Raw genomic sequence first — 24,795 nt, 5'->3', positions numbered from 1 at the left:
AGCTTGAGACATTATGACGTCATTTGGTGACGTTATGAGGCAAACGCATATTTTTCATGGTTACTCTGTAGAACGATTCTCATCGGAATCTCTCGTAGGCAGATATTTCTCAAGGAGTCGCCCCTGGTGGATAGCAGCTCTGTTCACCTCAGTGTGACCTTAAAGAAGTCACACGTGGTCACCTTTTGGAAAGATACGGGTCACCCTGCGGGTGACATTGGTTTATTTTTGTATTATCTTCTTCTTTCACAAGGCACCTTGGCTGCCAAGTAACTATCATTTTATTGGAGCGTGACTACGCCGCTGATGCTGTGCCCCTATACCAGCACACTGATACTCATTTTGCTGACCTCGAAAGAATGACAGGCTGAGTCAGCCCCCCTGGTGTTAATTCAGCGGCAAACGGGGCTCGAATTCAGGACCCTAAAGATCCCAAGCCAGCCACTCGAACCACGAAGCCAAAACTAAGCTTCCTATACATAGTCAAAGCTAGTGGAAGAGCGAGTACTTGGTACACTGAATGGATCAGGATGCAACAGGACAAAGAAACAGTTGAGAGAGGGGGGGGGCACCAAATGTAGAGTTGAAGGCCAAGATAGAGGCAGACTCAGAAAAACAATAGGTGAGGGGAGAAATAGGGGAAGGAGAGGATGTACAGGGTGGACAAGATGGATATAGAAGGAAACTCTCAGAAGAGAAAACTGGAAATTTGGAATGAAGAGGGATTAGGGTGGGGGTGGGGGTTGTTAACGAGGGTAGAAAAGATCATGATTTTGGATTGGGGACGATCTGAGATGTTTCAGAGACACTTAGCATTCGACCCTTTTATACCTTTAAACCCTTTTCAACCTTCACTCCTTTTAATATCCTTTAGACACGTGTTAAGACCCTTTAGACAATTCTAGACCTCAAATTACACTCTTTCGACCACTTCGAGCTTTTAAGACCTTTACACGTTTCAAACTTTAGACCATTTGAACTAAACAATTCAGGCATTTCATTCGCAATCAATTCTTCATGGTACCTTCTCAAAATTATGACATGGAATACAATATGTTGTGATCAATTACTTTTTTAAATGACAAATACTACAAAGTGCATTTCCAAGAATGTGCCACAGCATATTGCCCACCAACAGGTGAGCCAAGAGTACTCCCTTCTGGAGGGCAGGAGTGTCTGTCTGTTCGTAATGATTTAAGAAAAAAACAATTTATGAAAAAATGCACTTTCACTTGTAATTAAATTAATAGACTTAAATTACCCCCCCCCCCCAACCACCAAATTAACCCAAGACAGCATCAGAACAATTTATTCAAGATGAGAAATGGATAAGAACATCCTAAAATGTACACAACGACTGTACTTGTTAATATAAATGTGCTTGCCTCAGGTCTGCAGAGCGGTAATCATTTTGTTCACCAAGTGTCATGATTACATTCATGCAAATGTTGGACAATTAATCGTTTTTTAACAGGAGTATGATTATTTTATGAATGAAGGAAACACACAAACTACAAATAAACATGATAACTTTCTCTCTTGTTTACAAGGTCACATTTCAATCGTCGCTGGTTAATCCTCTCAGAATAAGAGTGAATGGAACACGTACTTTAATGTTTCTATTCAGTTGTTATCACACATAAAGATATGCACACTTGGCTCAGCTATTTAGTCTGGGTTTGAATCCCGAACCAACTATAAACTGTCATCCCGACGTTTCACAGACAGGGCGATGCATCAATGTGTGCGCCGTCCCTCGGATGGACGGTAAACTGAGTGTAACATCTGCCGGAATTAATAAGTGGACGTTAAAGATCCCACGGTGTCCTTTGTGAAGAGTAGGCGAGATATCGCCAGCACTCTCAACAAATTCCAAATTCCTGCCCGAACCTATATAGTCAAACGTCAGTCCGGGAGAGCCGATTTGTGAAAGACGGGTTGAGAAATTTCTCCAGTTGACCTCACAAGAAAGTGGGAATAATTGTGGCCGTTAAATAAATTATCTTGAGGCGGTTTATACTTTTAAAGTCAGGTCTTTAGCTCCATATGTTTGTTTGAATAGGACAAGCCTGGAATTTAAAACCTGTTATGTACATGATGACAATATTACATTTGTGTTTAACTTGTTTAATTTTTTCCCCCCAAATGTTGGAGAATCCGTTTCCTGTCTGTCAAGGTTCATTCTTCCCTCCAAGACCTCAAGCTTTAGCCTAATGTCACTTAACGCTGAGCCCCATGTGAGTTTCTTGATTCCTCAAGCACTACATAATTAATCTTTGTATTACCAGCCACTGCTTAAACCCCAACTCTATCAATCTTCAACCTCTGCCATTAGCCTTGAACAAAACCTTTTTAAGCAGATTAAATTCATCGATACAAACACATTTAAGTGCAGTTCAATTCGTGAGAAATGTAGGCTAATAGAAACATCACGGCTATGTTAGGTCTGTAATTTTGGCAAGGGAAAAATGAAGATGTGTAATGAAGCAATCCATGGGGATGGAGAGTGGGGGGGGGGGGGAGGGGGTAGCGAAGGAGAGGAGAGGTATGAAACCCTCCCCTCCCCCTCCCCCCACAAAAACCCACAAATGTAAAATCATTGAAGAAGTGACATTGGCCCTAAACCAGGCTGTCTGGCACATGTTATAATTAAACTCTCGACAAAAGCCTTTACTTGTCAACACCTGCTTGGGCCTGCTCAAAATGTTCAAGACGTCTCATTTCCACTACTGCAGACAAAAATAGCCTCTTCAAAACACGAGTATGCAGCATCTTTTGATGTTACAAAAAGGTGAGATCAAAAAGAAGAAAATAAACCATGCTAACGGCTTGAGAATGAGCTGCATAAACCAAATGCATCTTATTTTTACAAAAAGATTCACACTGTTTACACCTTACATCAATCGATTGGCTATTAAACACACATTCGTGTCACATGCACCTGGGCACATGTCTAGCGATGTCTGTTCCATTAATTTTGCTCTGCAGGATTGGAGGGAAATGTTTACCATAATCTTTGCAGCATAAAAGTACCAAAACGCCACCAATCCACAAATTGAATAAAACGCTTGAGAGAAAACATACTCGTAGGCTACTGTTCCGTGCAAGTTATTAAAATTAAAATGGCATTTATTTGTACCTCGTCAATAAATAAGATGTTTCCTGCATTTTGGTTATTCCTATGGGTTTTACCCTCCACCCCCACCACAACCTCCTCGACCGCCTTACTATGGGACTGAAGGCTCATGACGGAGCTTGCTCATTCATAAGATGTAGCACAGGGTCACACATAAGGAGATATAAATGTGTACTCTTACATTCAAGGACATGAGTAGATAATGGACAAACAAATGGTTTTGTGATTTTAACCTGGGATCATTATAGTATCATGAGCTATGTACTCAGTTTTAAATATCAAACAAGTCAGCATGTTTCAAACATCAACAACAGAGCATATTGTTATTAACAAATTAAAAACATCAAGGAGCAAACCTAAAACAAAACCTAAAACAAACAAACAAACAACAAAACACAATTAAATATAGTCGCAAAAAATGGAATTTGGAATTTAGCCAGGCCTGTATCCAAAATGCATTACATTTTCTTTTCTACACTTCAATTGATGGAATGTCATGTTTTGCATCACAGAGAATTTGAAAATCGAATGCACTACGCATTACATACAGTTGATACCTATCAACTCAAATATGCATGTATTTAAACCTAGAAAATCAAATACTTTCCTCGGTAGACAGACTATTCCTGTGGATTTAAATGAAACCAATTCGAATAAACTAGAAATTGAACTACCGTAGTTTTTGGCGTACAAGTTGATACTTTTTCACCCGGAAATCCGGGCTTAGACTCATCGATGGTTTAAGACATTGAATTGCATAAATGAAATTTTTTTTGCAAAGTGTGATTTTTCTGAAATAGATTGTATAATTGTTAATTTAAAACACACTACAGCAAGTTTCTACTTAATGTCGTGGATGCATTCCTCGGAAATGCAATGTTAAGCAGACGAGATTTTCCCATAGAAGTGGTGTTATAATGGGAGTGTGTGTGGGGGAGGACAGGAAGCGTCCCCAGGGCACATTTTGTCACCCTGACATAATTGAGGTTAAAGTTAACTATACTGAAACGCAAAAAGAAACTTACCACTTATTTGAAATGTAATAAAATTGTAACAGTTCAAAATAAAACAAACCAACAATTGCTAATTGAAACATTGACATTTTATTGATGACATGTCAAGTTTTTGACCAAGATGCACCATCTCATAAATTTGTTCTACAGTACAGAACAGCACAGGGTGCAATGTCAGTCCCCTTTCAATAGCGTGTGGCCACCATTGTTTTGGATACAGGCAGTGCATCGGCGGCACATACTGCCTACCAGTCTTTGGATGGATTGCTGCTGGATTCTGTCCCACTCAGTCCTCAATGTCTGAAGCCATCTGACTTAGGACCATCTGCTTGTCCTGCCTTGCAGTGGTGACTCTTGGACTCCCTGATCGAGGTCTGTCATCTGCGGAGTTGTGGAGGGTGTCTCTGTCCACCAGGGCCGATATCGTCTGGTGTGAACAGCCAAGGCGACGTGCCACCTCACGGTAGCTCAATCCACCTTGCAGTATGCCCAAGGCACATTGCCGTTGATCCCTTGACAATCGTGGCATGTTGATTGAAATGCCCATTTTGCACTGGCCTTTTTAAAGCCAATATCATGACATCACGTGCAGCTCATTAAAGTCATCCCGTACCCCTTGGCTAATCACTGACAGTCAAAACGGCTGTTCAACAGCTGTGCTATGAAGTGACCATTGAAGGTTCAAGTGACCATCCGTGACCGTTTTGTCTGACAGTGAGGACACTATTGTCCACAAATAAGTTCACACATTTACTACACGCAGTTGTATTGTTGATATTTGAAGGTTTAAAAGGTGGTGTTTCTTTTGCGTTTCAGTATACATATGAGGGACAAATATTAAACAAATCAATAAAGACCAAATGAAACACTGAACAGAAGTGGACAATTTAATGAATGGTTACAGGGGTACTCACCAAAATGTAGGGTCGAGATTGCTTGTTGGGACAGGAGAGGTGTGGGTGTGGAGTGCAGGGGGTTAAAGGGAGGGAGCAGTCCTTCATGTCTCGAACGGTCTGCTCAAAAAATTTGTAGGCTGGGAAGGCAAAGGAGAGGTCAGCCCGGTGAGTTGCACGGTGAATCTGGAATCGAGAAATCTCCGATCGAGCTAAGGAACGGGCCATAAAGCAAATCTGGATTGGAGAAGTCATCACCAAGTTGCCGCAAGATGGCAGGATCTGAACGCCGGGGAAATTCCGATACTGAGGTCGAGTGATTATGCGGTGTACTGTCATGAACTGTGATCAGATCAAACATGTTGAAACAGTGCTCAGTGTTTAAGCTTTTTGATGCATTAAAATGTGCTTTCATTGCCATGTGTCAGGTGTCATGTTTATTTACGAGTGGTGAACTGCGACAAAATGTAATATACTACGAGCCAGTGCTGATCATGATTCTGTCGCTTGGTGTAAATGCTGTACCTCTATATGATAACAAACATGTTGAAAAACTATTTACCGTATTTTTTGGCATACAAGTCAATGTGGATTACAAGTCGAATTAGCTAATTTCCCCATTTTTCTTTCCTTCATTCATAGATAAGTTGATGTGGAGTACAAGGCGAAGCTCGATCAATGCAGTAGTTAGCAAAACTATCATTCAATCAGAACAATGAAAAAGATGTGTATATCTGAAAATACTGTATTATGGCAATAGACCTGATGGAGATGTAGCTCATTTGCTAAATGCTACTTAACTGAACATTTAAGTGGCTTTACTTTATTCATGCATGAAGTGGCTTTAATTTACTGAACATTCGTCTGTACTTCTGAGCACTACATGCAGACGTTCTGCTGATAGTTGTGGAGAATGAACAGGAGATGTAACAAGCGCCAAAGGAGTTGAGGAGTTGCTTGAGAAGCAGACTGGCAATGAGCCTGGAGAAGATGGAGGTAATGTGGACTGGACAGGAGAGAGAGAAATTGAACATCAGTTTAAAGGGGGAAGGAGATATGCAGGGAAATACATTTGTGTACCTTGAGGGAATGGTGTCCGGTGATGGGAGTTGTGTGGAGGAGCATACCGGAGGGGGTGCGTGGAGAAAGGGGAAGGGTTTGATGGAGGACAAGGAGATAGAGGAAGTTCAAATGGAAGTCCTGAAGTCGTGTGCAACTCCAGAATATCTATACGGCATGGAGATGGTGGCAATGACAAAGCAGCCACAACAGGGGCTTCTGCAGTTCCACGAGAACAATGAGGTCATGATTGTGTGAAGAGGGTGGACAGGATGAGGGATGAACAAAGGAAGAGGATTGGTGTGCAGATAAGTTTGATGGCGAGACTGCGAAAGAGCTGGCTGAAATGGGTAGGTCACCTCGTGCAGATGGAGGAAGATAGCCCAGGCAAAAATAGCATTCCTTTCTTGGAGTAATTCTCTGCAGACCACTGTAGTAGGACCTGTTACCAACTATAGTATATGAGAGTACCACACTCACATACTATATTTCGAACTGCAGCATTTTTGCCTGAGAGACTTCTGAAGAAAGCAGATGTGTTGAAAGGGTGGGGTAAGAGAAAAAGGGGTAGATGGAGAGTGTGATGGGAGAATTGTGTAAAGTTTTCTTGTATTTCACGCCGGTTTGTTTCCAATTAATTTCAATGGGTAGTGTCATGGGTCTCATCTGTCATGCTGGAAACTATAGTACTGCATATCTTTTGTTATTGAGAGACAAACTTCATATTATGTGAGTAAAAATTTTGACCTCTAATCCAACAATAATCAAAACTAGCCGAAACCCTGTCACAGATGGATCCCGTTCCATGAGCCCAATATGACAACCAGTAGCGGCTCTTGTAAGAGCCGGATCCCAGTCAATGTACTCCATGGCCTTACCTAATGAGGCCTACAAAACGTCCTTGCACACGACATTTTTGGTGTACACTACTCCTTGTGAAGAAGTCCCCTGATTTGTGCACGTGTCTACTTTGACGTACAAACACCGTGTCAAAACTTCTCAGGTCACAGTACCGAGAAAAACGAGATGCGACCGTTAGGAGGAGCACAAAATTGGTCCTTCGGCGACAGACGTAATGACATCAGCAAATGACCGATGATGTCATGACGTCCTTACACCTCTCAGCGGTGACGTCACACGTCGCCATGTAAGCGAATGTAAAACGAAAAGTGTTTTTTTCTGCTTCAGAGTTGAAGTTTGACTATTGCCACTATGTGCAATGCACTCTTACAGGTACGAAGTTTCTTTCAGTCCAGGTCACAGTACCGAGAAAAACGTGACGCGACCACTAGGAGGAGCACAAAATTGGTCCTTCAGTATTAATATATAGATACACATCCTCCTCTTGCACTTCCCCTTTCTCACAAATGTTCAATTCTTATTGAGAAAACTCTCAACCTTTATTTTTCTACCCTGATTTCCACCCTGACATTTTCGTCAATATCTTTCCCCCTTGTACCCTCTCTTTTCTCTCTCAATTCTCTCTCAATTTTCTCTCTCAATTCTTCCACACCAAACCAATTCATATACTTTTTCCCACAACTTCTTCCTTTCACAACTATTCTTATTTTAAATTGAAAAAGAAACGAGTGCAGTATTTTAAAAAGTTGATGAAAGGTTGATAACCCTTATTTTGAATTCATGCTAATGTTTCAGGTAGATTGTTAAGGTCATCCCCACAGCCTTATTTCTTATTGCAAGAACTTGTGGGTGCCAACAACCGACGTAAAATAACCTGAAGCATTTAACTTTTACGTTATTGAGATAAATTAATTTATGTGACACGAGGGAGATTACCAATTAATCGGAGTTCACTTACAAGAGAATTCAACGCCCATCAAGCCTGCGCAATGATTGACAACGTATGGCTGTTTGTCTGTGCTCTATCCTTTTGTAAATGCCAAGTGTCGAGCAAGGAGGAGCACGTATCATTTTTTTTTAAGTCTTTGGTATGACTCAGACGGTTTTATAACTACCGACCTCTGAGGAATTCATCCTCCCATGGACATAATAATTCAGGACAAATGATATTTGGTGGAAGAAATCTAAAATGACATGCCTATGTGGAGTAATATAAATGCACGTTCTGCCCTTTATTCATTGGATTAGAAATGAATAAATCCATCAAGAAAATCAGAGTTTGAGAATGCAGTTAAATGCACATTTCCTCTTCCTTTGGGTAGGTTAGCCATTATCAACAGAAGTGTTGCCTCAAAGCCACCATCTGGTCAAGTTTAACAGTTATGTTCCTCAACCAAAGTATTTCCTGCAGGCTGCACATGATATTACTCGTAGACAAAAAGCAAACTCATAATTGGTGAGAACCAGCTCATTGTTGCAATACTTCAACAAAACAATTATAAATAAATGAATAAATAATTATATTCTGTTTTGTCTGTTCTGTGTGAAAGAATATGACAGCAGTCATTGCTCTATATCATGGTTTGATTTATGGGCAAGGAATGCAAGCAACAAATACACAGATTAAACTCAAATAACAGTGATTGTATCAAATGACCCAATAATAAAAGCAAACCCATATGTGTAAAGTGAATAAAAAGACAAGCAGGTAGGCAGCCATGGGTCGCCGAGCATCCGATGACCTTTGACCCCTGATCCGAGTTAATCTAGTACGAAGTACTTACAAAATTGCAATCGAATCGGTTAACCCGTGTATGATCAAGGGGGCTTTGAATGGTCATTTTGCCCGAACAATGCACTCATTGACCTTTGACCCCTGACTTAGCAGAGATAGGTCAATATGTCCTGAAGCAAAGTTGTAGTACTCAGAGTACGATGTACCTATGAACTTTCATTCGTATCGGTTAATCTGTGTAGGAGCAAGGGTGCCTTGAATGGTAATTTAGCCTGAAAAATGCACTTATTGATCTTTGACCTCCTCGAGATAGGTCATTATGCAAATGAGCAAAGTTGTAGTACTCATTACGGTCTATAAGCATGTAAAGATTCATTCGATTCGGTTTAACCGTCTTGGAGCTAGTGTACTTTGAATTTTCAGCAGGAATGCTCAATGGCCCTCGGACACCCAAGTTGAGAGGGTTACCATTTGGAAACTATAATATATAGAAAACCAGAGTTGGTGTCAAAGCCACCCAATGCTCGTTTGTTTATACATTTATCATTTTTAAAAGACGAGTCTAATAATTAATATTTTTTATAATTCTAACGATTTTTTTTGGGGGGGGGTGGGGGTTGGAAATCACTTAAAACATGTAGAAAAAAAAATTTCCCCTAACAATTTTTTTTGGGGGGGGGACCAAGTCCAAAATCTAATGGCATGATCCTTGGACCATACCTAACCCCCCCACCAAGTTTCGTCGAAATCCTAATCACTTAAAACATGTAGAAATGCAAAAAAAAGAAATCGAAATTGTTGAAAAAAAAGTTGCAAAAACATATTTTTTTCTCTAACAATTTTTTTTTGGGGGGGGGGGTTTAAAAATCACTTAAAACATGTAGAAATGCAAAAAAAATATTTTTTTTCACTAAATTTTTTTGGAGGGGGGGGTAGAAATCACTTAAATCATGTGGAAATACAAAAAAAAAAAAAATTCTCTAAATTTTTTTGGGGGGGGGACCAAGTCCAAAATCTAATGGCATGATCCTTGGACCATACCTAACCCCCCCACCAAGTTTCATCGAAACCCGTCGAGGAGTTTTTCTGTAATACAAAAAATTTAACATTTTCACGCTCACGCTCACGCTGATGCTCACGCTCACGCCCACGCCAGGGGTTTCGCTATAGCTCTCTGTTCTTTGAACAGGCGAGCTAAAAATGGATGTCATGTCGCAGATAGAGAATCACCTTAAGATTACGCATACCAAATCTCATCGAGTTCCATCTTCTGATAACAACTTGATATTATATCAATTTGAATGAAAAGTACCGAAAATGCGGTTTGATATCGGAAATCCCCAAAGTTTGAGGGGGTGCTGTGGGTGAACAAAGATATAAATTGAAAATCCAGCTCGATTGTTTGTGCACAATGCATTCCAGATGATTAGTGTGAATTTTCATGAACATCCGACCATAACCCAAGAAGGAGTAGCATTTGGCGCGAAGGCACCTCCAGCTCTCGCATATTATCGATTTTTGCACTAACTGACCTTTGACCCCTGACCTAAGCAAAATCGGTCAATATGTCCTGAGGCAAAGTTGTAGTACTCATTGAGTACCATGAACCTGCAAAGTTTCATTCATATCAATGCACTCACCTGGTCGCAAGGGGGCCTTCAATTTTCACCAATTTTCGCGCATACCCTAATTGTCAGGGGCGCTGCGGGTAAAGTATTCCATACATCACAAAAACCAGAATATATTTGATAGAGCATCACCTGTAGATCATTCGTGCCAAATTTCATAACGTGGGATAATGGCTTTCGGAATAGATTTCGCGTGAACGGTACCGATTTTGAAGGTTTTTCGGTTGTTGCTCGGGAACCTAAGCGCCCCTAGCAACCATCACAATTTCCAAAGCACTAGGTCATAAGATGTACCTACCACCCGAGTTTGGTCAAAATCCGCCCATGTTTACTACCAATTATGCTGATGACAAACAAACAAACATCCGAACAAACAGACAGAATTACTGACAATAAGGGTCACCTATTTTGGCGACCCAATAGTAGGTGCACTCCTTGCAACAAAAGACCTTTCCTGCAGTTATTTTATTTATAGTCGAGGGTTCTCCAAAACACCATGAACCCAAATACATTAAAACTGCATCACTGAGGTGATGATACAGGAGCTGTCACGGATAAATAAATCAATAACTGACAAAGCATAAAACAGCTATCCCTCCAACTCTAACAATTCACCAACATAAAACAAAGTATGGTACCAATGAAAGACAGGTTTCTATTGAAATTTGAGCTCAAGAACAGATATGGATCAAATGGCTTGTAAAAGAGATCGTTATATTGCAAAAGAGAGCAAGGAATGACGATGTTCAACTCAAACCATTTGTTATGCTGCAACAATTAGATGTTGAAATTTGAAACACAGAGAAGGCCAGCAAGTGCAGCTGGCAGTTCACCAAATTGCTCCTTGAGAAAATCTACTTTCAGAAAAATCTCACAAGCAACCCAATAGTTTAAGCTTTCCTTCCACTTCCACCTTGCTGTTGGCTCCCACAAAGTGCAATAAAATGCCCTTTAGCTCCATCTTGAGGCATCAAGCTGACCACAGGCACAGGGGCGGTTGTTGGAAAGTGATAATCGCTAGCAAACATCATAGAGAGTGGCTAACAAGACCTAATTCGCTCAAATCTGAACAAATCATAGGTATATATATATCTTAATATAATGGAACTCGTGTGTGTGTGTGTGTGTGTGTGTGTGTGTGTGTGTGTGTGTGTGTGTGTGTGTGTGTGTGTGTGTGTGTGTGTGTGTGTGTGTGTGTGTGTGTGTGTGTGTGTGTGTGTGTGTGTGTGTGTGTGTGTGCATAGTCTCACGAGATACCTGTGCTATGCAAAGGAGGGGGCTGAACAGCCGGTTCGTGAAGGACTTGGGCAAATAAAACAAACTTACTGCAGCTGACCCCAACAGAAGTAAGGTGGGTAATATTGCCCTGATTCCACAATGGCAAAACCGCAAATACCGAATCTGCGAATGTCACGGGTGGGACCCTCACATAATTTCCTCATTCTTCTTTAAACTCAATCTCTCTATTTTCATTCCAAACAGCATCATTAAATTCACAAATCAATACTATAGCATTAATATAACAAAATACAAACACTCGTGAGGTCAACAAATATAGACGCCATTCTCACTTGACAACCAATACAGACAAATCTGCTGGCGGAGAAAGGACGGATAGAAAGCACTTTGTACGGATTGAAAATTAAAATCATAATTGTATTGAGAAATTAATGAAAGCTCTAACCCACCAAAGAAGGGATAAAAGCACGGTCGTTCAAGTGGAAACTCGAAAAATCACAATTGTATCGAGACATTATCAAACCGGCGAATGTTTCTGCCGAACCCGTGATTGCGTTTACTTCCACATGGGGAGCAGTTTTGTACAGATTGAAAGTCAAAATCAGAATTGTATGGAGGCATTTATGAAATCTTCCTTCTACTTTAGGACATCCACTGGGACCCCAAAACGTTGAACAGAAGGTTTGGTGGGGCTAGTCCTCTGAAAACTTCAAAATTGATCACTTGGCATTTTACATCATATAGCACAAAAATATTACAGTGCGGTCCAGCAAGGCCAAATATGATGACAGTATATTCCATTTTTTTTTTCTCCAAGTGTACAGTGTGTTCCAGAAGAAAGTACCACAATTAAAATATCACCACTTTAAATTGCCTACGGATGGTGGGTTAAGATTTTGTGCTATGAAACGTCCTTCAAAGTGAATTAGAAAGAGCAATCAAGGATTGCAGATCCTCACTCGGACTAGTTTTGCGTGGTGTTTGTGTGGTTTTATTGGAAGTATTTCATAGACGTACTCACATTCTATTTGCATTGTATATACTTTATAGACGTACCCACATTCTAATTGTATGGTACATACTTTATAGAGGTTGGAAAAAAGAAGATAACATGTAAAAATTGTGGTCTTCGTTGGGACATTATGTATGGAGAAAGACAGACAGAGAGGCAGCCAGACAGATAAACAGTTGTTTGTTTCTTTTTTCCTATCAACAAGAGTGGAAGAGTAAGGTTAAATTCACAGTGGGGTAGCGAGTCAACAATTGGGTACTGAACGGGCAAATTGGCAGGGCAAAGCAATGAACCAACAAGAAAGGAAGACAGAGTGAGGGAGAGAGTGAGGCGGGAGGGAGAAAGAGAGAAAGACAGAAAAAAAACGGTGAAACCAGGAAGTAAGATGGTTGGGTTAGCAAGAATAAATGTGGGTAATAAAGATCTTTGATCAGGAAGGGGGATGATGCAAGGTGATGGTGCACTGCCCGGTTGAAGCACTGTAGGAAAGGGTGGGGAAAAACCGCCTCTGGAAGGCAATTCCATAGATTGGAGAAGCGAGGAACAAAGCAGTTGAGTGGTGCAATCAGCCTGGATTATGGAAGTTTAACCAGGAGGTGGTTACTGGAAGAACGCGTGCATCCTGGAGGGCTGGCGAGGGTTGGAGGACTGAGAGCGCAGAGAGAGCAACATCTGAGAAGAGGTGGTAAATTAAAATGTCAAGTACTGTATATAGAGTTACTCTCCACCAAATGTTTAACCTCCGCCATCTTCGAAGATGGATGGAGGTTACTGTTTTCACCCCTTTCTGTTTGTTACTTACGAAATCTAAAGATTTCGTAAGTATATCGATGACTTCCGTTTCTGTTTGTTAGTTTGTTTGTTTGTTTGTAGGCACGATAACTCGAGAACGGAAGAAGCTACCAATGTCAAATTACACCACGTGATTCAGGAGGGTGATGGATAGTGCTGATTAGATTTTGGTCAAAATCGGTCAACGATCAAGGTCACAGTGAGGTCAAACATTCGATTTTTGATGGTCTGGAACAGAATCATCGTAGAAACTTCTGGTTTGCGTCGCTACCTTCTCGAGAGACAGCTTTTATTGGACAAGGTCAGAGGTCAAGTTGACGATTTCGTAAGTACCAGTCTATGACTGCTTGTTACTTACGAAATCTAAAGATTTCGAAAGTATATTGATGCCTTCCGTTTGTTTGTTTGTTTGTTTGTTTGTTAGTTTGTAGGCACGATAACTCGAGAACGGAAGAAGCTACCAATGTCAAATTACACCACGTGATTCAGGAGGGTGATGGCTAGTGCTGATTAGATTTTGGTCAAAATCGGTCAAAGGTCAAGGTCACGGTGAGGTCAAATATTCGATTTTTGATGGTTTGGTACAGATAACTCGAGAACGGAAGAAGCTACCAATGTCAAATTACACCACGTGATTCAGGAGGCTGATGGCTAGTGCCGATTAGATTTTGGTCAAAATTGGTCAAAGGTCAAGGTCACAGTGAGGTCAAACATCCAAAAAATGATAACTCGAGAACGGAAGAAGCTTCCAATGTCAAATTACACCACGTGATTCAGGAGGGTGGTGGCTAGCGCTGATTAGATTTTGGTCAAAATCGGTCAAAGGTCAAGTCACAGTGAGGTCAAACATCCAAAACATTCGATTTTTGATGGTTTGGTACAGAATCATCGTAGAAACTTCTGGTTTGCTTCGCTACCTTCTCGAGAGACAGCTTTTATTAGACAAGGTCAGAGGTCAAGTTGACGATTTCGTAAGTACCAGTCTATGACTGCTTGTTTGTTTGTGAACAGTATTATGGAAAAACTCGATGGATTTCGACGAAACTTGGTGGGGGGGGGGTTAGGTATGGTCCAAGGATAATGCAATTAAATTTTGGACTTGGCCCCCCCCCCCAATTTTTTTAGAGAAAAAAAATATATATTTTTGCATTTCTACATGTTTTAAGTGATTTCCAACCCCCCCAAAAAATCCCCCCCCCAAAAAAAATTTAGAGAAATTTTTTTTTTTTGCATTTCTACATGTTTTAAGTGATTTCCAACCCCCCCCAAAAATTGTTACCCCCAAAAAGAAAAAAAAAATTTTTTTGCATTTCTAAATGTTTTCAGTGATTTCCAACCCCCCCCCAAAAAAATTGTTAGAGAAAAAAATTTTTGCAACTTTTTTCAACAAAATTTTGATTTCTTTTTTTTGCATTTTTACATGTTTTAAGTGATTTCCAACCCCCTCCCCCCCAAAAAAAAAAATGGAGAATAGAACTATAACTCTGCCAGCACTTTTGACATCACATTTAATGAATAAGATATAAGGTTCACTTGAGTGACCCAGCAGTATTGGCGGCGGAGGTTTTGCACTCTCCCGATTGCTTCCCCTCAAGTTGCAGACTGTTATTCTTGGGTCACAAACAACAGTGTAGCTTCAATAAAGAACATTACAACACAACTCACAGATCCCAAGCCAAAAAGCCACCTATACACAGAAAAAAATTCAACAGAGCTTTTGTAGGTCAATGGGTAAAAAGGGGGTAGAGTGATGTGGGCAATGGCCTGCTTGGTATTCCCATCTGAGCACATCTCTCATGTTAATGGGAACCAATATTAAAATTGAGGTGGGTGCATCTGATGTATGAACTCTGGCAATCAAGGTTTTTACCTATATCAGAAAATTGGATTTTGAACAGCTCTTACCATCGAACAGCGTGAGGTCCCGCAATAATCCAGGCCCATACAAGCCCTCCAAGATGGACTCAAAGCCTGAAAAAAAAGGCAGAATGTTCAAAATTTGTGGGCAAAGGGAGACGAACAAAGGAAGAGGAGAAAAGGTCAAAAATAAAACAAAATAAATATACACCACTTTGGCATGTCGACATTTGCATGCAAACTGCGCATCTTACAAGGAGTACTGGGGGCAGGAAAAAAAGAAAAAAAAAAAAGGTGAAAAATGCAATCGCGCAAGTGCGAAGTCAGACGATGAGGTGCAGAAGGAAGAGATAAAAAGGGTGCAACTGAGCAAGGAATGAAATTGTGCTGCAGAAAGACGTACAGGTAGGGTGGACGTGCGTGTGAGTAAACTGAACGATGCAAGTACATGAAACATTTTTTTTTTTAAAGGACGAGGTAAATTGGGTACACAAATTAGTGACATTAAAAAAGGTGGCGAACATGATGTACCCGAAAAGCATTTTTACGATGTCTGCATTTTCTCGAGTACAAATCGGCAAACAAGGCAGAAAGCAAACGATAAAGAAATCGATTCCAGTGGAACACCATGATGCTAACAGGATGTGTGCCTTCAACAGAGTTGTGGCAGATCAATAGCTCCCAACTAGAGGTTTTACACCCTGTATCCCCCAGATATGGCCTTATTGTAAATTGTTACAAGCGCAGGTTTTTTTTCCCGTTAACCACACATCCTTCTCGAGATGTCACAGCACCACCTGCCGAGATGGGAAACAATCCACACAATCCAACAGGGATCATCACACCCACATTGTCTCTCTCGTCTCTGTCTGTCTCTCACACACATCCAACATGCTACTCAAATTTTCAAGGTAACACGGCGATACAAATCAACCGCTTCGCAGGACGATCGAGCGAGCGGTAGTTATGCCGACGTTTCCTTGACATGACAGTTGTGCTCATGATGCGAAGCTGATCCCGTGCAAGGCTTGGACGAGATAGACAGTGTAGAAATATATGAACCTCTAAAGGTGGGAGAGAATATCCCTGGAAGAAATGTGTACTTACAACACAACTAGATATCCTTATACCACTCTTTCCTTACCCATCACACTTTACTCACCCATGACCCTAAAGCAAGAACAGTGTGCATTATCTTTTCAAGATCAAATGCTTCAGGCAAGATTGAAATGAGCAAAGAATAAAAAAGGGCCACCACACCAAACATTCCTCCCCTGAACCACACCCCTACCCTTAGCTGTTAAGTTTCTGCATATCAGCATCAAGTAATTTTCATGAGCACAGTGGCAAAAAAGAAAAGTAGTACCGTGTTTGGTTGGAAATTCCCAACAAGCAAATCTGAGGCACATTCCTCATGAAAATAATCTATCGTGTATCCACTATCTGCAAAGGGAGACCACATTGGAAGGCCAGGAGTTTTTGGCTGAGGATGGCAGGATAGCTCATTTGGTACTGTGCTCACCTCTTGGCTTTTTACCTCTGCCACCGAAGGTGAAGGAGGAGAATCTTCTTCTTGCGTATGGCAGCTTAGTCGCCGGGGTAGCTATCATTTCTTGGAAGCGCGACTGTGTGGCTGATGCAGTGCCCCTCTACCAGTACACACTGGTACTCATTTCGCTGTCCTCGGAATGATGGCAGGCGGAGTCAAACCCCTGGTGTATTAATTCAGCGGCCAACGGGGCTTGAACTCAGGATCCTAGGATCCCAAGCCACCACCATAACCACTAAGCCAACACCAGGCTTGAAGGAGATTATGTTTTCAGCCCTCTCTGTCTATTTGTCTGGTGCAGGATATCTCAAAATTTGTGGATGGACCCAAATGAAATTTTGTAGACATTTTGGGTGTGTGTGACGAGGCTGAACTCATTTGATTTTGGTGAAGATCCGGATCCGGATCAAACTACTCAAATTTTTAAGTGATTCTTCACCATTGAGAGATCGGGCCAAAAATGATATATAGCACGATATCTCAAAAAATTGTGGACGGATTCGGACGAAACTTGGTGGATACGTTGAGTGTGTCACAAGGAAGAATTGATTCGATTTTGGTGAAGATGCGAATCTGGATCTGGATACGAGAATTATTTAATTTTAAAAGTGATTTTTCACCATTGAGAGGGCCAAAAACGATATAGTACTGTATAGCATGATATTTTAAAAATGTAATGGGCCCGATATATTCTCATGGATCAGGCATTTTGTGGCAGAGGTATGTGCTCTACCGAGTGCCCTTCTAGTTACTCCTGGATTTGTTCCTCTTTTGAATGAACCCTGACAGAAAGCATACATTTGCAGGCAACGCCTGCCATGGAGGTTGCTGCCTGAAGCAGAACATTCTTCAGATCCTGGAGATGCAAAGCTGCCTGTTCTGTACACTAAAGATCCCGTAGTACACATCTTGAATCGAGTAGGCCACAGCGAGCCGGTACCTTGGCTAAAATTCACTGTCAATGATATTTGTAACTGTGTCAACAGCAGGGCAGAGGGAGAAAGTAGACAAACGGACAAACAAGGGATTCAGGTAACGATGAGGGGAAGGGGAGAACGCTTATGGAACCACCTTGCACACTCTCTTCATTCTCGTTGTTCACTCCAGGTCTGAAAGTCAGTTGTTCACCATCATCTCAGGTCATCCCCCCATCCAAAACCATGATCTTTTCTGCACCTATTAAACTACCCCCACCCATACCAAAAATTTTGCTTAAATATCAATCTTGTCCACCCTTTGCATTCTGCCCTACCCCTCAGTTACCTGCATCCCTTGTCTGTTTGTCTCCATCTACTTTATCCATCCTACCTTTCTCCTGATCTGTTCTGTGTCCAAGCTCTTCCATGAGCCTTGACCGTGTATTAAAAAAAATGGGGGAAAAGTTAATTATCAAAGGGATGCCAAGTTAGTATTAAAGAGAGCAGGTTTTGGGTCGCTGATGACTTCACGTGATTCGAAGGTTGTAATCACATATATAATCGTTGGGCAATTATTTTCTTACATTTGAAACTCAAAATATGCTAAAATTAACTTTCAAGTCAAAACTTTTGTCAGTGATCGAAAAACAGACCGGAATTTACCGAAGATGCTGTGACGTCACGTTCTCCGAAAACTTCGTGAACATTCGGAAACAGCGTGTGAACAATGGCGAGATGCGAATCAGAGAGTGATTTCAGCGGCGATGAAATTGAGCGTTTTCATTAAGATATTGCCGAGGACGAGTCGGAGGATGATGGGAATTTATAGTATGGAGTTTCTGGCCCTGAGCCATATAAATTTGAGCCACTTGCAAGTGCCAGAAAACGGCCAATTTCGTGTACAAGTGGCAGGACTGACTGTCCGGCAGTTCACACTGACAGACTCCACCAGACAGATTGGTTTGTAGATTTTCATTTTCTTGTTCGATGCATAAATAATGTAAAGTTTGATTCGTCTGTGAGTTGATTTAATAATTTCAACCCTCTAGTCACTCAAGAGTCAGAAATAGAATGAATCAATAATGGACCCAAATATATTATACACCACAGCCTTGGCGTTGAAGTCTTTCTGACAGCTGAGCTTGACCCCAGCGAAAGTGAACAGTTAGAACAAACCCCAACTTTCAAGAGACTGTTGTAGCATATCAACACCAAAACATGTTTAGCCTCATTGGGAAATATTCCACCAAATTTAGAAAAAAAAAGTGGAAAATTGATCAATTTTTTACAATTGAAATGAAATAGCCCAATTTGCTGACAATGTTAAAAAAGTAATTTTATCAACAATAAGTTGTTTTGTTGAGAAATTTTTTCATGCTTGTGTTTTTCAGAAAGTATATTTATGTGTTTTTTCCATGTACTCTTTAAGAATACATTTCAAGGTTTTTCTCACTTAAACTCAACAAATGATTCTGTGACAGAGCAGTACCTAGAGAACTTGTCAACCAACAACTCATATTCACAGAGTGGTGATCAGATGTGCTTATGCCTTCAAAATCCTCGGCTGTGAAATTGTCACCACAAATGACAAGTCTATCCAAAGGGTCCTCTTTACCAGTTTTCTTTGGGGGGGAAAGAAAAAAAAAAAAATCGCCCGTTTTGTTTGTACAAATCTTATCCACTGCCGGCGAATGTTTGATTCCCTCGGGAATCGGTGGGAGTGATTACCCGTTTTCCAGCCATTTTCGCAAAACATGACGACACACGTACGAGGCATGATGTACAAATATCCAAATAACTTTGTTCTATAATTAAAAATAAAAAAGGATAATATAGACAGTTGCAAGCTCAAAAAAAGCGAAAGAACGGCCCGCTGAACTTGTCACTTCTTCAATGAGCGAGTGAGCGTCCGCTTTGTTTTGGAGAACGTGACGTCACCATCCATATATGGCACGCGGATGTTTTTTTTTTCCAACAGCCTCGAGAAATAACAACTTCAGAGTTAAATTTCATTAATTTTCCCAATAGTTCGGCAACCACAAGAGTTTGCATCAAACTATTTAATGCACATATAATCGTATTGATAAATTTTCAGAACATGTTTGGTGACCCACAACCTGCTCTTTAAAAGTTAAGACAAAGAACAGGGTTAGTTTTATCTTCTTCTTCTTCTTTCGGCTGCTCCCGTTCGGGGTCGCCACAGCGGATCATCCCTTATGATCCGCATAATGATTTGGCACATGTTTTACGCCGGATGCCCTTCCTGACGCAACCCTGGTCACCAATTACGACACAGGGATATGGTACACCTATTTTAACCGGGGTATACACCGGTACTCATTTCGCCGACCTCGGAAGGATGACAGGCTGAGTCAACCCCCTGGTGTATTAATTCAGTGGCCCAACGGGGCTTGAACTCAGGACCTTTTGGATCCCAAGCCGCTGCCCTAACCACTGCGCCAACACCAGGCTCAGGGTTAGTTTTATATGAAAGATAAGTGAATTGTCAAATGTTAGGTCTCGCCAGCCGGTTCCTCAGACTTGGGCCAAACTTCCACATGCCAATACCACAAGAATGTGGGAATAATTGTAGCCGTTGAAGAAGAGGAATAGAAGAAGAGGAAGAGGAAGAGGAAGAGGAAGAGGAAGAAGAGGAAGAAAAAAGAAGAAGAAGAAATTAAAAGATAAGCTTAATGGGGTGTGGATATGACATAAAAAGGATGGGCCAAATTGCTTCCTCCTGTGCCCCAATGTCTTTAAAGAGTCATAAATACCTCAGTTATACACTAGTGGAACAGCACCCACAAAAAATATGTAAATATATATGTATACATCTATATGTTTGGGGGGGGGAGGGGGGACAGTTCAACTTTGGGTAATATATTCTTCATCGTCACCAGAAAGAGCACTTTCAATCTCAAAAAGGAGATCAAAATAATTGTGCATGTTTAACAACCATTTCTTATCTTCTCCCCTCTCCACCTTTTACACCTCCTCCCAACTTGGCACCAAACTTTTTCACACCTATTTACAAGCTATCAAAATATGCAAAAGAACTGTATACGTGCTATGTGCTGACAATACTCCACCTCGCCACCTTACCACTCTACCCCGACACCCCATCCCACAAAATGTGTACTATAAATTAACCTTACACTCTCACAATGGTACAAAATGCAAGCCCAATACCTCCGCTATAAAACTGGATCCATAGCAGCCACATATTTGTCTATCATGTGTTGCATTGATGCATGCTGTCCCAGAGCAACTGATTATTCACAAAAAGCACATCAAGAATAATACTTCATGGCACACGTACACAAACAAGCCCCTATGCTGGATGATGAAACAAACAAACAAATTAGCAAACGAACAATCAGAAATATTCAAAGTAAAGCATATCATTCAAACTCGGGTAGCTTTTACACTTAATTATCAAAATAAATTAATTAAAAACACAATCACGGCCAGGTCACACATATGCAATACTTCAGGAACATTGCAAAACATTTCAAACACGTTTACGACAATTTGCAAAAATAAAATGCAAAACATGGAATTGCAATTAACTATCATGGTTCATATTTGTTGCCGTTTTGAATAATGTTGGTCGATTATTCATAAGGTAGGGCTGAAAGGATGGCATTGAGGTATGCCCACTCGCCTCCAAGCTGTCTAGCCTGGGTTTGATTCCTGACCCAGCTATAAAACTATCATCCCTGTGTTTAACAGGCAGTGTGATTCATCAATGTGTGTGCCATCCCTTGGATTGACGTCAAACCAGATTTCCCGTCTGACAGCATTCTTTGTTGGACGTTAAAGATCCCATGGTGTCCTTCACTAAAAGTAGGAGAGCTATCACTGGCATCATGAACAAATTCCAAATCCCTGCTCTAACCAGCAGAGGGCATTGCATCAGCAGCAGTCACACCCTCAGCCAATGATGAGACTCACAGCCTTATGCTGCACACAAACGGAGAAGAAGATTCAATCGGTGGCCTTCTGAAGGTTCTAAGTATACAATCAACAATGTTGATAATGGATTTACAGGATATGTTACATGCAGAGCCAAATCCATACTCCATAAAAAAATACTATCCACCACGACAAAAAATAGAATTATATAAACTATAGTTCGAGCTCATCCTCAAATAGTTGGATTATGAACACAACGTGATGGCTTGATTTGGAAGGTACCCACAGGTCTTTTTTTAAGGGCATCCCAAGGGGCGGCCGAGCATTATTAGCAAGGCAGACCTTATTGAGCAGGCACGGAGCTGACACACGTTCAAGGAGCTTGAGGCAAGATTTGCAAAGTAGAAATGTATCTGGGGAAGAGGGTGGACCCAATGCCCAATTCACATGCCTGGGCTTGTTTGCATTTCCTCCTCCAAGCAACCTTGACTTTTATTTGATGAATCTGTCATTAAAATGGTTTTTAATGGAGGAATGGAAATTTATGAAAGGAAAACATAACTCTCAAGATTAATCCTTCTCTTGAGAAGATACGTGCAATCAGGAAGGCTAGTAAAATAAAAAAACAACAATGAGAATGTTCATCAGGTATATACACATTATATATATATATATATATATATATATATATATATATATATATATATATATATATATATATATATATATATATATATATATATATATATATATATATATATATATATATATATATTGTTGTGGTTGACGAAATTCGCAAACCACCATTCAGGTCCCTTAGGTGAGATATCTCTGTAAGTATAGGTGTAGTTAGGCCCAAACCCGTTGTTTAGAGGGAATAAATGTCATTCACTCGGGCTGCGACCCTTCAGGATAGCCGTTTTTCTTTTACTATCTTTATTTTGGACCAGCCGCCATTACTACCACCACCAACCACGTCTCAACAGTCATCACACAACAACCACCAACCGCAACACCGCTTCACAACCACAGCCACGACCTTTACCGTCACAACTCGCCACCATCGCATCACCACCATTCTCGCGCCACTTGTGGGCACCGATACTGGACTCGTGCGGGGCGCGCACCGAGCAGCGTGTGTAGAAACATCACAGCCTTTCCGAGGAAAACGGATCAAAAACGACTCACGCCCACTTCTGTTCCGTCCTATCGGTGAGCGTGGGGCGATTTGGCCCCGCCTCCAGGGCGTTGGAGTGTGGTCGCTATATGCAAATTCATGGATCAAAAAGCATTCACGCCCACTTTTCCTCGGTCCAATGGGGAGCCAGTTAGAGGTGAAGGGTCGGAGGTAAAGGGTCAAAGGTGAAGGGGCGAAGCCACGGGGCATATAAGGGGCCGCGTTCGTCAGTCGGGGCAGTTGTGAGTCAAGAGTTGTGAGTTGTGAGTTGAGAGTGAAGAGTTCAAGAGTTAAGGAGATGGAGGAGAGTTGTCGGTGGAGCTGGGAAGAAGTGGTAGTAGTCAGAGTTGGGAGTTCACGGAGCCAGTGAAGAGTTGGGACGAGTCAAGAGAGGAGACGGAGAGGGCGATTGGATGGAGCTGTGGAGAGGTGGCGGCGGCGAAGGCGGTCGAGGGGGTGCTCGCGTCGGATTCGGGGAGCTGCGGAGGGAGAGGCCGGCGGCGCGACCGAGGTCGTGGTGGAGACGCTCGTCGCGGGACCCGAGACAGGGAGATATCCTCCATCCCCCGAGCATCAACAACCCCCTCCTGTTTCCCCCCGCGCTGAGATAGTGCGACAAGGGGGCCCCTTTCCCACCCCCTACCAGACACTGTCCGCGAGGCCCGCGGAGTTGGGGCGCCACCGCCACTTTGCGTCTCATCATCAGACGGGTAGGCCCGACGCGGTCTCGGCCCCAGGCCCGCCTCATCCTGGAGGGTGGTTCCTTTTCTTTTGCTTTGCGTATATGTGTTGTCGGCGCCGTCTGTGAAGTAAAATTGTATAAGTGTTGCCGTGTACTCGGTAGTCGGATAGCTCTGCATTGTCTTCTTCTTTTACATGTGCTTTTGGTGTAATTGTATATGTGTGCTTCCCGTTCATCGCGAAATAAATGTGAATTATGTTGAACTGTTTTCCCGTTTCGCTTCGTCTTTTCTTTCATTGAATCTCCATCTTACTTCACGTAAAGGGTTGGTAGTGGGCTGAATACGCCCGATAATTAATCGAACCGTCGAGGCCGACGATAACACCGCTCGGTTATCCCGATAGTACGGAACGGGTCGCTTAAAGTGGCCCGTGTCCGAAGTCGACGTGCGGCGAGGTGCGATCGCCCAGTCTACCCTCCGCGTGGGTACTTAGGTAGGTCGAATTTGGCGAGCAACCCTATCCCACGCGGGGGGCCGATTGGCACGATCGTGGTGAGGCCGAAAGGTCCACCCGTGACTAGTTCCCGGCGTTAGTCCGAGAGGGTCACGACTGGATTGTCCGTCCGGTGGGCGACGTGCCGCGATTCGAGTTACGTGGCCGTTCGCACGCCGGCGGGCGCGAATCCGCAACAATATATTGTTGTGTGCCAGGGGTCGGTGGCAAGAACGTCTGTGAGGTGGGGGAAATTGCATCGTCTCCACCAGACTCCCTGGAATTGTAGGCCGTCGCTCCGGATAATTCCGTGAGCCGCAGGTCGCAAAACCGACCGTGGTCGCCAATATCTCGATCGCGTGGCGTAGGGTATTTGTCTCGAGCCAAAGTACCGAAGTACCCAAGCAATCTCGTCTACTGGGGATCCACGCCCTCGGAACGCCTGGTCGAACCGGATTTACTCTACCGGCAGCGGTAAATTCACACTACAGGCAACCACTTTGCCACCTACCTTTTCGGCTCGTTGCAGTCGAGCGGGGCATGCCTCGGATGTACCGGCTATGATAGACTGATTACCAGGGATGAAACCCCACTTATACTCAGACCCAGACCATGCTGGACCAATGTTAGAAGGGACAGAAACGGACTAGGAACATTTCTAATAAAGGTTTATTAAGAGTAAAAAGACAGGCAAGACTTAACGTGAATCTGCAAGGAATATTTACAAGGATTCAAGCACTTACACAGTTCTACTTAAAGACGGGCCCACACGCAGACAGACACACAAAAAGAAAAGAAACCCCAGAGACTTTATTTGACCCTTGCAGCCGTGAAGA

General features: G+C 42.1%; 1 protein-coding gene across 5 annotated transcripts in view; it reads right to left on the bottom strand.

Annotated features, from left to right (window-relative positions):
* Positions 1 to 24,795, bottom strand: part of LCORL (ligand dependent nuclear receptor corepressor like) — a 238,576-nt gene that overhangs the window by 162,474 nt on the left and 51,307 nt on the right. For 3 of the 5 annotated variants that reach the window (XM_085848527.1, XM_085848528.1, XM_085848526.1), the window contains exon 2: positions 15,274 to 15,339. The exons of the other annotated variants lie outside the window; for them this stretch is intronic. In XM_085848527.1, coding sequence (XP_085704653.1) covers positions 15,274 to 15,339 — 66 coding nt within the window. The remainder of the gene's footprint in view (positions 1 to 15,273; positions 15,340 to 24,795) is intronic. 5 annotated transcript variants of the gene reach the window in all.

The sequence above is a fragment of the Eptatretus burgeri genome, chromosome 12 (assembly GCF_056783735.1).
Source record: "Eptatretus burgeri isolate ZD-2024b chromosome 12, Ebu_testis_v1, whole genome shotgun sequence".
Classification (NCBI taxonomy): Eukaryota; Metazoa; Chordata; class Myxini; order Myxiniformes; family Myxinidae; genus Eptatretus; species Eptatretus burgeri.
This window is presented reverse-complemented; position numbering and strand designations above follow the sequence as displayed.